The sequence below is a fragment of the Chelonia mydas genome, chromosome 12 (genome assembly GCF_015237465.2).
Source record: "Chelonia mydas isolate rCheMyd1 chromosome 12, rCheMyd1.pri.v2, whole genome shotgun sequence".
Lineage (NCBI taxonomy): Eukaryota > Metazoa > Chordata > Testudines > Cheloniidae > Chelonia > Chelonia mydas.
This window is the reverse complement of record NC_051252.2, coordinates 8,707,904-8,722,276: the sequence shown is the minus strand read 5'-3', so window position 1 is coordinate 8,722,276 and position 14,373 is coordinate 8,707,904. Positions and strand designations below refer to the sequence as shown.

General features: G+C 42.1%; 1 protein-coding gene across 6 annotated transcripts in view; it reads right to left on the bottom strand.

The window, feature by feature from the left end:
• CBFB (core-binding factor subunit beta) overlaps window positions 1-13,705 on the bottom strand; it is a 66,657-nt gene extending 52,952 nt beyond the window's left edge. For 2 of the 6 annotated variants that reach the window (XM_037877659.2, XM_037877658.2), the window contains exons 1-3: window positions 9,330-9,605; window positions 9,029-9,115; window positions 2,130-2,246 (exon numbers count right to left, since the gene is read on the bottom strand). In XM_037877659.2, the coding sequence (XP_037733587.1) occupies window positions 2,130-2,246; window positions 9,029-9,115; window positions 9,330-9,407 (282 nt within the window). In that variant the 5' untranslated portion in view covers window positions 9,408-9,605. Of the gene's footprint in view, window positions 1-2,129; window positions 2,247-2,590; window positions 2,834-9,028; window positions 9,116-9,329; window positions 9,606-13,651 lie in introns of those variants that run through there. The other 4 variants (XM_037877657.1, XM_037877656.1, XM_043526181.1 and 1 more) reach the window with 3 other exon arrangements.
• Window positions 13,706-14,373: the final 668 nt, after the last annotated feature.

Below are 14,373 nucleotides of genomic sequence, written 5' to 3'. Positions count from 1 at the left end.
ACTGGGTGACTGTGCAACAAAATAGCAAATGAAATTCAGTGTTGATAAATGGAAAGTAATGCACTTGGAAAACATAATCCCAACAATACACACAAAATTAGCTGTTACTACTCAAGAAAGATCTTGGAGACATTGTGGATAGTCTTCTGAAAACATCTATTCAACGTGCAGCAGTCGTCCCCCCCACAAAAAAAAGCTAACAAATTAATAGGATGCAGGTTTAAAACAAACCATAAGAAAGTACTTCCTCATATGATGTACAGTCAACCTGTGGAACTCGTTGCCAGGGATGTTGTGAAGGCCAGAAGTACAACTGAGTTAAAAAAAATTAGATAGGATCATGGCAAATAGGTCCACCAATAGCTATTAGCCAAGATGTTCAGGGTCACAATGCTATGCTCAGGGTCTCCCTAAATCTCTGACTGCTGGAAACTGGGACTGGACAACAGAGGATGGATCACTTTATGAATTAACCTGTTCTGTGCATTCCCTCTGAAGCATTTGGCACAGGCAACTGGGCTAGAAGTACCATTGGTCTGACCTAGTATGGCCATTCTTAAGTTCTTAATTCACCACTTTAAAAATTCATTCCAAGGAAACAAAGTTAAAAAAAAAAAAATCAAGGAAGTAAATAAAATTGTTTATTTTTGGAATAGGCAAAAACAGACTTCAGTCTGCTATGTTACAAGAAAAAATTCCTCATTCAGTTATGAGCCAGAATCAATATTTTTCAGTAAGAGCCAAACTCAATTCATCTTGTTCACCACAAAAGCCAGTACCCAGCCTTCCCCTGCTGCTCCCTGCCCAAAATGTGTTTTTTAAAAACTTTTGCAGGCTTCCACACTACAGTAGAATAGGTTTACAAAACACAAACATGATACTATCAACTTGAACTCCAGTTAATTTCAAAATATGAGTTAAAAAGAAACTTCAGGTACCATATTTGACCCCAAGTAAGTCCTCTGAGAATTTTTGTGCTTTTGCAATTGGATTTTCCTATTTATACTGATGTGGGAAAACCCAATAGGCTATGTAAAACTTTATGAAGTATTTCCTTGTCTTTCAGTTATTTTAATGTTAGTAGTTACTTGTAACAAAAGGAGGTTGAAAACAGATAGTGTGAGTTTTAAGTTGAGGAAGTCCCTTTAAGAATCTTTCTAAAAAGAGAGTTATTAGAAAACAAAAAGTACAGAAAAGTTACCCGGCCCTGGGGGGAGTCCAAGAGTATATACACTGTCTGACCCAAAGCCCATGGTCAATGGAAAAGTCCCACTAACTACAATGGCTTTGGATCAGGCCCCTATAGCTTACATAGTATAGAGAAACATATCCACTAAGCATTGTTTTTAAGTGTTTTTCCTATATAGTGAAACCATACATTTAAAAAACCCCAAAAAATCCCCAGTAAATTTATCACAGTGCCTCTCAAACAAGTTTTCTGAGATGAACGACGTAACCCAAACACTAATAGAGTACCACTGTGCCATTAAGGAATTTTAGTCTGTGGATCAACCATTTCAGAACAGCAAAACAGGCAGAGTCAGCAATTTATTTAAAAGTAGTATTTATTCTTTATAATTTGCGATGGTGAAAGTCAAGCACAAATGTCTAGTGGAAGAACAAGAGCAAGCAATTCCTACACTTCATATGAATTGCCAACCTGAGCCCTGCCAAGGGAATGTGCTCAGAGAGAAATTTTCATTAGTCTCAAAGATAACTTGCTAGTTAAGGTCTGTAATTTTAATGTAGTCCCAAAGGTGTGTCTACTGTATATTAAAAACTAACAAATTTCAGTTTTTCCTAAGCATTTTATTATGAAGAAGTGGGCTTCTGCCCTCCAAAATAAATGAAAGTTAATAGAAGGAAAGAACCAAGTATTACCCCACATACCTTTCCCCAAGAAATATAAAAAGTATTTTAAAACAAGTTACAATTAAATTTATTTTTAACAATCCTTAGAGGAATTCAGCAGACTTCATCTTAATAATTTTCACTGGTATTTTTTATAACTAACTCTACTATGCATTGAACTGTGGAACACTAAGAATTTCGAACAACACACAGTTTATATTAAAAGCCCACTGACACTGCACATAAAAATCTTTGAATTGCAACAATTTCCTTCTTACCTTGCCTGCCTCTCTTTCAAAGTCAACATATTCCCGGGTCGGTGTCTGTCGCTGCTCCCCCTGCCAGCTGGCCGGAAAAAACTGGAGAGACAGATTGGTTCCTGTGGCCACAAAAGCCTTTTAGAAAAATCAATACAAACAGGATCAGGGAGCAAGACATTACATAAATTATGCAGGCAGTCATTTATTTTTACATCAGTTTATGTCTTAAGCCAAGCAGCATAGAGAATACTTAAAGTCAAAAACATGCACTCATCATTTTTCTTAAGTATTAAGTTACAAACATCTGATTCCATTTTGACAACATTTGCCATTGGCTGCTTCGGATATAAAATACAACATGGAATCAATACTTTCTTTCAAATCAGTTTTTGCTGACATTAGAATCTGTTATTTCAGAATTCTGTCAGGAAATCCCGTACCAACAACTCAGTACCAAAACCTACTAAAAAAGTGCTTACATGTTGTAAAAAGTAGCATTTTTCCCAGTTAGAAGAACTTTCAGAAGAAAGTGAGCTGCAGAGACTTGTTACTGGGAGCACAGATTTTGAACAAAAAAATCCTATCTGTTTTTCACAGATATATAAATCCAGGAGGCATATTACCTGAGATCTAAAGACAAAAATGCAAGGAAAATATTTATTTACCCTTATTTTGCATGCTGACAGACAGGTGAGCGAACGCACCATCAATGTACCCCTCCATATACTATATAATATTACGCTGTCAAGTTGTGAAATCTTATTGCCACCATAGCTAGTGTGTGAGTGAACAAACACTTCAGAGAAATCCAGATTAGCAGATTTCCATGTATAAGAAATCTGTTATATTCTCTCTCAAAAACTCTTGAAGGTACATTAACTTAACCTTATCAGAAATGAGTACCCTTGTATTCAAGAAAACCATGACCTTCAACTGAAAATAAAGTTTCATTTTCATTCATAAGAAGTTTAGACTCATGCATATCACAGCAATTTGAACAGGGAAAGAGAGCTCCAACTTGCACAGCTGGGAGGGGTAAAATAATGTGGGCTGAAGTAGAATTCTGATTCACTGTTTCAGTTATGCTATAGTACAGTGTGTAAATATGCATACACGGATACACACTTATACCAGAACATACCGTTAAAATACAGTTATATCAAATAGAATGTCTTGTAATCAAATTTCTGGACTGACTACCATTATTCACTTAAATTTAAAAGAATACTAATCCAGAAAACAGTTTATTCATAAAAAGTACATAAAAATACAGCTCAAAATAAGCTGAATTAGGGAGATGATTTATTGAGAGGAGCATAAAATAGATGTTTCCTCTAAGCCAGTGGTTCTCAAAGCCGGTCCGCCGCTTGTTCAGGGAAAGCCCCTGGAGCGCTGGACCGGTTTGTTTACCTGCCGCGTCCACAGGTTCGGCCGATCGCGGCTCGCTGCTCCAAGCCAATGGGGGCTGCGGGAAGCAGTGTGGGCCGAGGGATGTGCTGGCCGCCCTTCCTGAAGCCCCCATTGACCAGGAGCGGCAAACCACGGACAGTGGAAGCTGCGATCGGCCGAACCTGCAGATGCTGCAGGTAAACAAACTGGTTCGGCACACCAGGGGCTTTCCCTGAACAAGCAGTAGACTGGCTTTGAGAATCACTGCTCTAAGCAACGCAGAATTCAGCAATTTACTGGTAAGAAAAAAAATCACTCTACTGCACTTAAAATATAGTTCGCTCTGCATCATTTTGTATAAGTCATTGTAGTAGAACAGTGTCACAGGATCAATATCTCTCACACTGAAAATGAAACCTGCTTTGCCCTGACATTTTTGTAGCAGAAGGAGACTAATATCCCGTGATTAGGTTTTAGCTATTGACTTTCTCTTATAAGCAGTTTTTGAGCATTCCCATTAAGCTAACACAGACAGTCATTAAAATTGACGACAGCGGTCATTAGTATCAAGGTGATATTGCACCAGTATATTAATCTGTTTAGAATACAAAACATATAAAAAAAAACATTTTAAAAACGTGTAGTAAAAAGCTAGACAGAAGTGTAACTTAAGGATGTACTCCATCAACAGGTTCACGTAACATGTAAACCGTAAGAATAGAACTAGAGCCATTGTCATCAGAACTCTGGTGGAGATTCCTTGCATTACATCATTTTCCCACTTTGTAGTTTTTTGTTTGCTCATATGTAAATACAATATTTTGAAAAACAATTTTCTAGATTTAAACACTGTTCTGAATCAACAATGCAGTAACACCAACATGGCCAAGCAGCTTTACTACCATCTTCTCTGCATTTTTAGCCTTTAAAAACTAAGGCTGTTATTAAAAACAAACATGTACACGCTAATACAAAACACTGAAAGGGTTGACCCAGCTGAATTTTGCAGCTTTCCAGACTGCACAAGTTTCTGAAGGCCCATGGATGCTAGCTCTGCAGTAATATATTCTATTCGGGGACAAGTCAACCTAGCATGCAGCACCAAGAGAAGAAATCTTTACATGTATCCAGGAAATCACAGAAAAGCTTGAAGACGGGGAAAAGAATAGAAAAGATGACAGAAAATATGAATGCATGCCAACGCCCACTGGAACTGTGCAGCCTTAGTCTATAGGCCAGATACAGGCTATCTAAAAATAGTGAGACTTTTATCATGTGAATTTTTAGCAGCATTGTGTTCCCCCACCCCCCAACGAATTATATTAGATCAATAGTCCATGTACAAAATCCAATAGCCCATCTAATGTATCATGTAAACGTGGCTGTTATTGCCATGTTTCCCCAACCCACTCACCCTCTCCCTCTCCCTCTCTCTCACACACACACACACACACACACACACACACAAAGGAACCCTACTGTGTGTAGGCTGGGGATGCCTCTCCTATTCTCCCAATCAGCAGATATGCATGTCTGACTACTATCGGTATGTACGTAAAAAATCAGTGATGTATTGACCATCCATCATTATTAGTGTTTTGTAGGGAGCTAGCACATAGTCTACAGTCCCATAAACCCTATTTCTGGCTTTCTGGTTGAGCTCTAGAAAGGAGAGAGGGGTGCCTGTCAATCCAGGGCTTTTCAAGTTATTCCCATGTTGATTAGATGTCAGCCATGGAAGGAATTCCAGTCTTCCATCCTCATCAGGATGTCATTCCCATGAGTCTGACTGCCATAAATGACAGAGCAAGTGGAAACCTGATGGTCATGTAACATCTAAACCAATATTATGCAGTCACAACAAAGAGGAGGAACAGGCCACCACATCAGCACTCTGATACCAAGGTTATAGAGTGACTTCAAAATAGGACAGACTTTCTGCAGGTCAGGCAGCCAGCGGTTGTTTTAGGTTGGATATGGCCCTTTAAAGCTCTTGGCTTTTGTCACAGTGTTCAACATTAAAAAAACAATTTCCATTTGAACTTAAAAGATTTACCATAAAAGATTTATAGGTGATTATAAAATATGTATACGCAAGAGACCAAGACTATTTAAATCTACCCAGAAAATATGCTTAACACAGGGTTTGGGGGGTTTTAAGTTTCAAAAGTAGTTTTATGGATCAATAGACTGTAAAGGTTATTGGTTACATTTATTTTTCTTTTCCAAAAGGGCTTTTCATTACCTAATAGACGAGAAGAACTTGTTCAGAACCATTCAGGTTAACTGAGTATTTATGTACAGTAAGTGTCAGGGGAGTTATTGCACATGCACAACCACCACTTTTGGAAGATTATTGTGGCTGTAGGTAGGCTTTCTCCTCAAAATACGCAAAACAATATACCACTGATAAATTTAAGACTACATCTCAGTAATGACTTGTTTGATTTTAAAAAATTGTTCATGTCACGATCACTTTGGTCTGAAGTTAGAGAACAGTGACCTTTGTATGACGCATTTATGTCCTAACTCCATCTTTATATTACTTTTAGACTACTTCTGGACACACTGCCATCACAAGGCACAAACCTTCCTATGTAGAAATGAGAATAAATTCTTTATCTATAGCAAATCATCTACATAACTTTTTTTTACTGAATTAACTGGTTAGTTTTTAAAACTTTGATCATACAATACCCTCACTTTCTAAATGGATGTGTAACAAGCAATCAGTCTTACTGGACCAAACCAGATGTCTTAGGTCAAGAAAAGAAGAAGCCATTTCTTATTATTATAATAGACTGAAAAACTGTGTGTAACAGGCATCACCGGAGATTTTAAGGGGCAGAGTTCTGGCAAGGAGAGATGGCAGGCACAGAAATGAGATAGTGAAGAGACAGTAATTTCCCATTTTACAAAAACAACTCTTCACAAACCGTATTAGCTGTAACTAATTATAAGCTTAGATCTGAAGTTTTCACTGAAGTGGTCGGTTACAGATGTATACTGTGCATTGCCACCGGTTCAGGAACCTTAAAAGCTAGCAAAAATTTATGTTTTTCTCCATCCATAATTGTTTTCAACAGTAAACTTTTTAAAATTAAAAAAAGAATCATGCTCAGTGACACAATAATTTAAACAAACCCAAGAGATTTGCTACGCAGGGGTTTGAATAGTATCTACTTTTTTCTACAGATTCTCTATCAACTTTGCTCACTTACAATACACAATACACTCTAGCTGTATTAGACAACTGTTGAAAATGGATGATAACTAGTATAATAGGAATCGGCTATATTAGAATACTCCCTCTTCTATTCACAAAGTAAATACAGTAACTTATTTTAATAATTTGTGTAAAGGTATATTCCACTATGTACACTGTGCATAAAAAATCCCTAGTTTTTCTATGTAGTAACATAGGTTTACGATAAGCATATGGAAGTCTTTTATTAAGCCAAATATATGCCACAACAAATGAAAATTCTTACAAATATCAAAAATCAGGTAAATCCTCATCTCACTTGAAATAAACCCTTAATGAAGAGGAAAACTCTGCCACCATTTTCATTGTTTAAAAAAAAAAAATCGGTGACTTCAATATGAATGTTTTAAGGAACTGTACAACCAACCATATCACTAACAAGCACGCTACAAAATACAGATCTTATTCAAGAAGCATCAAGCAGAAATAAATCAGGAAACAAATTCTAGTCACTTTTTGACTACATGGAGCCATATTAATCTTCTCTTTTACTTCATGGATCACAGTGGTCGACTAGTACCATCACTAAGAAAAAATCCAATATTTCAAACGTTAAAGTTTAGTTTGAAATGTGCCTTATTTGATTTAGAAAAGATTTACTCTATTTCAAAAAGCTTTCGGTGACTGCATTTTTTTTCCATTTTAAATTTCAGTACATCAAGGTTATTTACTAATTCATTTTAACCAAATGATAGGCTAGAGTTCAGAACAATTTCATATGAGTCTTATTTATTCCTGGAAGTCACTACTTCCTTGACAAAAGAATTTAAAGTTGAAATAAGTAGCTTATAATTTCAATATATGCAATGGCGAAGGAAGAACTGCCAATATACTCTCACAGATCATTTTGTTGGCTATAAAGTACTTTTTCACATACATAACACTACTTTTAAATCCTAATGTACAAGATACATATGTTTTTATTCCTCTAGTAATAGCAGCATTAGCTATTACTATTAGGCAAAAAAAGTTTTCTAAAATTATCTTTTATAGAAGCAAATACTGGTATATGGAGAATATTAAATGTTATTGAAAATGTATCTTCCCTTTCTTTTCTAGAGTACATCTATAACTAAAGCTTTCCGCAACCGGATGCTACACTTTAGAAGCACAACCACTATATGTTCCAATGCAAGGCCCATTCCCTAGGGGACAGATAAGTAAATAATTGTTTAAATCAACATTTGATGTATTTATATTATAGTACTTATTTTTAAATAAATCATGGGATACTTTGTAAACAAGTCACAGAATATATATTATGAATCCTACATACTGAAACTGATAACTTCTACAAAACATTTCTACAAAACATCCCTCGAACAGCATCCACTCTGCCCCACCCATCCATGAGAGTTTTAAATCAATGACTTTAAGCGTTAAAGGTTTCAGAGTGGTAGCTGCATTAGTCTGTATCAGCAAAAACAAGGAGGAGTCCTTGTGGCACCTTGGAGACTAACAAATTTATTTGGGTATAAGCTTTCGTGGGCTAAAACCCACTTCATCAGATGCATGGAGTGAAAAATACAGTAAGCAATATTTATTTATTTATTTGCTATAACATATAGACTGCTTACTGTATTTTTCACTCCATGCATCTGATGAAGTGGGTCTTAGCCCACGAAAGCTTATGCCCAAATAAATTTGCTAGTCTCCAAGGTGCCACAAGGACTCCTCCTTGTTTTTCCTCTTCCTTAAAGTATTTTTAAAACGTTACTATACGTTTTAGTTAAGCTGCTGGACAGAGAGACACAGGTATTTCTTCACAGAAGCGGATGGCTGGTTTAACTTGGTTTTTAGTTTCCCTTTTTTATTCCCTATAAAGTGAAAAAAAGGCTGTCCAAACACTTTTGCTGGCGGCAGCAACAACAGCGAGTTACAGAGCGGGGGGGGGGCGCGGGGGTGTTTACGCAACCTACGGAGGTGGGGGAGCTTGGGGTTTGATAAACGCGGGGACCAAGCGCCCGGCCGCGCCAACAGCAGGCAATTTACAGCGGCGGCCGCACCGAGGGCTCTCCCGCTCCGCGCGCCGGAACGGGGCAGGCAATAAGGAAGTGGCTCCTGCCGCTGGAGCGTTCCGCATCCGCAGCTTTGTTTCGGCGGCGGCGGCGGCGGGCGCTAGGCAGCGGGCCGGGTGTCCGGGCTCGGCACAGTTCCGGGTTGCTCACGCGGGCGGCGGGTCTGTGCGGCGCACGGGGGCCAAGCGAGCGGCCCAGGTGGATGGGATGGGGGGAGGGGAGGGTGCGGGCGGCGCGGCACTTACGATCTCGGAGCGGCCGTCCCTGCAGGCGTTCTGGAACCGGGCCTGCCGCTCCTCGTGGGGTCTGTCCCTGAAGCCGGTGTATTTAATCTGCGGGGCACAGGAGGCAAATCAGAGGCGGAATCCCGCCCGGCCGCGAGAGATAAGGGGAGGCGGAGTGCGGCGAGCGCACCCCGGGCGGGCAGCCGGCGGGCGCCACCGGCCCGGGACGGGGCGACGGCGGCGCTCGCGGCGGCTGCCCGCCGGGCTCCCCCGCAGCGGCGGGCACGGCTCCCCTTTGGGGGGGGGAGGGGTCCCCCCTCACCTCGCACTCGCGGCTCAGCTTCCTGAAGAACTCCTCGTTCTCGAACTTGCTCCGCTGGTCGGGGACAACCCGCGGCATGGTGGGGCCGCCGCTGCTGCCTCCCCAGCCCCGGCGGCTCGCCCCGCTGCCCTTTGTTCGCGACCCCCGCCCCCCGCCACGACCCGACCCCCGACGGCTCCCAGCGCCCCCTCCCCCGGCCGCGCCGCCTCGCGCCCAGAGTGCAGCAGCAGCAACCGCCAGAGCTCGCGCTGCCGCCGCCGCCGCGCGTCTCGAGCCCCCTCCCCCTCCGACTTCCTCCCCGGCTCGTAAACTCCGGCCAAACAGCCGCACCATTCACAACTCCGGGCTGGGGCTGCCGCGCATGCGCGGCGCGAGCCCGGGGGCTCGCGCTGCCGCCCCTCCCTGGCAGGCGTCTGGGCGGGCGTGAGTCACCGCCCCCGCGTGGACCTCGGGAGCGGGGCCGTCGCCCCTCGCTCAGCCCGTCTCGCCGGCTTCCGGCTGCGCCCCGCCCCCCTCCCCCCCAACCCCCGCAGGACGGGCGAGACCTGCCGCCCTCCGAGTCCCGACCACGCTCCTGCCCGTGGCCCTGCCCGGGCGCGCGGGGATCGGTCACGCTCCGCTCCCGCGCGGGAGGGAGCTGGGACAGGGCGCCTCGGGGCTGGGCAGCGCTCGGGGGGGGGCTTGGCTGCCCCGTGCCAACCCCTGCGGGTGCCCTGGCTTGGCAGCCTCCAGCAGGGCGTTCAGAATCGGCTCAGGTACTGCACCTGCCCCAGAGTCCCTCTGCAGCGCTGGGAGTGGGGAGGGTGTTAATCCCCCCCCACACCCCCCCGCCGCCCTTGTTTTCTCTGGGCTGTGGTGTTGTGTCGGGGGAAAAAACCCTCCCAGGCAAGAGAAGCACGTCTGCAGGGGATAACTGCTGCCCGATCTGTTCCCTCTCCTCCGGCGAAAGGAACTTTTGTGGCTTGTACCGACAACAGATTAAAACAAAGCAGAGAGAGGGATTGTTAAATGGACCGTGGCCTTGGCAAAAGTAATCTTTTTTGGAAACAATGCCCTGGCCTGGATCCCAAAACCAAATAATCGGCTTGTGCGATCACCTTTATTTCAAGACCCCAAATCAAAACCGCTTTTGAGCTACGCTGGTCAGGGACCTCCACCGAGCTGAGGTGACGCTGGCGAAGTGGGGTTTAGCCAAAACTTTTCAAGAGTGGTCGCTCGTTTTGAATGCCCAACGTGAGACCCTGTAGGCCCAATTTTCAGAAGTGCCATGCACCCACAACTTCAGTTAAACTGAATGGGAGCTGCAGCTGCTCAGTACCGTTGAAAATCAGGTCCAAGATGTCTCAGGTTGGCCACTCAAACGCAAAGGCATCTAATCTTAATTATTTTTTTTAATTGGCTGTTAATGTCTGAATCAGTTCTTGTTCAAAGCACAGTACTAAATCCTGAGTCCGAGCCCTTGGCTCTTACTTATTATTACCCACATGTATTTGCAGTCAGGCCCTAATTTAATCAAAGGGTGCCTGAGAATGTATGTCAGAGCTCCCTAACTTCTCTACCAGTGAAATATTTTGAATGAGCACTAAGATTTTTCTATAAATAAAAGGAAAATGCTATCTTTGCGGTTACTGATTGTGTTGAATATATGGGGTGGATCCACACAGGTACTTAGGTGCTTAAGTCCCACTTTTCCCTTCACCTTGATCCACAAAACTCATGCTGAATCCTGGGGGTGCCTAAACTCACAGCCTAAGTTTCTGCCTCTGGGCATGTGCACTGCTGCCTCATTCTAGGCATCTGGAGACCTCTCTCCCACCTAAGGCAGGTCTACCCTACAGCCCGGATCGACATTCTGAGATCGATCCACCAGCGGTCGATATAGCAGGTCTACTAAAGGCCCGCCAAATCGACAGCAGATCCCTCTCCAGTCGACCCCTGAACTCTACTCCTGACAAGAAGAGTAAGATAAATCGACGGAAGATTTTCTCCCGTCGACCCCCCCCCCCGTGGTGTAGACCCCGCGGTAACTCAGCGTAAGGTACGTTGACTCCAGCTATGTTATTCACGTAGCTGGAGTTGCATAGCGTAGGTCGACTTACCACAGTAGTGTAGACATAGCCTGAGCCCCAGAGCAATTCACAAACCAGGGAAAGATAGCCATTTGGCCACCTAAATCACATGCAGGGCCTAATCCACTAGGCAGCCTCTGAACACACCTACTGGATCAGGTCCCATTCAAAATCCCGACAGAGAAAGATGTCACCATCCACTTTCTAACCTTATCCCCATTGTTAGAGCCCTCACTTGGACTGTGGAAAACTTAGGCTCAATCCCTCCTTTGGCCCAATGATTGTTCCACTGTAAATACTTAAGTAGTTATTAGGCCACAACCCTATATCAGAATAGTTCACAGAGTATTCCGATAGCATTTGAACAGGGGTCTCCCACATTTCTCCCCCTGGCAGAGAAGGGGAGATTGAACCTGGGTCTCCCATATCCTAGGAAAGTGCTTTAACCGGTGGGCTAAATGTTAGGAGATGGGCAATGGCATCCCCATCCCATTTTGTGGAGTGCCTAACTCAGTCCTACAAGAAATCGCTTAAGCTCCCAAGCCACCTGACTCCACGAGGTGGGATCCTGTTTGTGGATTGCTAAGCAGAGCTGGGCGCCTTCTTGCAGCCCAGAAACTTAGGTGCCTATCTCTGAGAGAGGGGCAGGGCTTAGCCCACACCCTTCTCCTCAGCATCTCCCATTGGTTAGCTTAGGCAGCTCCCCATCTAGCACGCTGGGGGATTGCACTCTGAGGTGCCTGTCTCTCCCCATTCATTGTATAGAGTACCTAAGCCCCTAACATGGCTTTGCGGTTCACAATGTTGCTCCTGTGATTTCTAGGTGAGATGTTGCTCAGAGTTGCAATGCATAAGTCCCTTCGTGGATCCCATCCACAGTATCTTACATAAATGTAAGAATATGTAGATATTCCTGATTGGTACATTTACCAACCAATATTTGACATATTTGACCATTTCTATTTCAGCAGCCTTTCTGTTAAAGTTATAGCTAGGCTTGTCAGAACTCAATTTTGATTTATTTGTAATATTGATGAATACTATTGATGTTTGTTTAAGCATTTTTTCCAATTTTTATCCACTTACATTTTCACTGTTGGGGGGGGGTGTCAGACCATAATTATTCAACAACAGTAGACAGCAAGATTTGTAAAGTTAAAGCTTTATAACCATTAAAACACAAATGGTGAACTTGATGGCAAAATATATAAAGTAAGTATCCTTAATCAAACTCTAAGAAGTTCCTAAGTGACATTTTTCTTACTTTTCCTGTTTGTAAATTTCAGTTATTATCAATGGAAATATTTGTCCCTTTGTGTGTGTGTGTATGGTGAAATTAACATTTGCTGACATTTACCAATAAAAATTTAATCCTTCCAAGCCTAGTTAAAGCATATTAAATATATAGATCCCTTGGTAAGGAAATGAGGTTTTATAGTCTCCTAGTAACATGTTCTTAACTTTACATATACTCATGCAAATTAAGAGAGAGCAAAGTTAAGCCTAGATGGGAGTCATGATTTGCATGCAGTCCTTGTAAATTAAGGAGGAACAGGTGATATGAATAAAGTGGCTGTATCCCTTAATTGTTTATTTCATACTTAGGAGTTTATCATTGTTGGGTTTTTTGTGTGGGCGGGGGGGTTGCAGTAGAAGAATTATTCTATGAAAAGTTTAATACATTTTCTACTTCTACATAGTTTCAACTTTACTAATAATCTTTTTATTAATTTCTTATTTTTAGTATGACTGTACCTTTTCCCATAACAATTTTCTATGTCTATCCTGTTTAAAGGTTATATGACAACAAAATAATTGGACCAACTTCTATTGGTGGAAGGGACAAGCTTTCAAGCTTCACAGAGCTCCTCCTCAGGTCTGGAGAAGGTAAACAGTGTGTCCAAGCTAAATACAAGGTATATCCTGTAAATACCTTTTATCTTGGACCCTCTGGTTACCTTCTCCATACCTGAAGAAGAGCATTGGTCCAATAAAAGATATTACCTCACCCACTTTCTCTCATATCCTGGGACCAACACAGCTACAACAACACTGCAAACAACAAAATAATTGACAAATATTTGTTATTATTTCTTCTAGTTATGGTCAAAGTGACGAGAAACTATATTTTGATTGATGTAATAATAAAATAATGATAATGAATAGTTATACTCAAATTAGTACTTTTTAAAGTAAGTGAACTTCTAAGGCAGGCAAAACATATTTAAAGGACCAAAGAAAAAGGTTACATACTTGTCTCTCAGCAGGATCAACAGCATCTGCTAACAGGGTGGCCTCACAAGAGAACTGCCAGTTTTTTACAGTAGCGATCCAGCTGCTTCCTGATTGTCAGTAATCCTTCACCACTTACTATTACCTCCCCCAATTTACGTCCCTCTCCCAAACTTAACATTGCCTCCGAATAAAGTTTCCAAAAATATGTGCCAGGTCAAAACAAATTTGATTACTGGATATGAAACCCTTAAATAAGAAATGGGAATTTGTAATCACCTAACAATTTGTTATTTTCACCTTGGCACATATTGTTCCAAATTTTCTTTGGAGGCAAAGTTAAGTTTGACTGATTTCTTCCCCACCACCCTTTACATGTCGCTTGTCTTCTTTAAGTTTTCATCCTCTCTTCTCTGCAATGTTTTTGTTTAAATAAAACTAGGCAGTCATATTAGTGGGCTGCTCACAACAAAACAAAACACCGCCTCCCCTTTGTTGCCTCCGTTACTCTTAATACAGAAACAGGGCAGGAAAGTCCCCTGACAACTACTGGTTGTGAAACACTGGCACAAAGTAACATGTATTACTCCAGGCATTTTTTCTTTGTCTTTAAGCTGAGCTGATATTTTAAAATTCACTTCTACTCCGAAAAATGACACCACCTTACTCAACAGATCTGGTTCCTCTTTATAAAAGTAGATAAGACTCTTAACAGTGATAAAACTACGTTTTTCTGTTTTTTA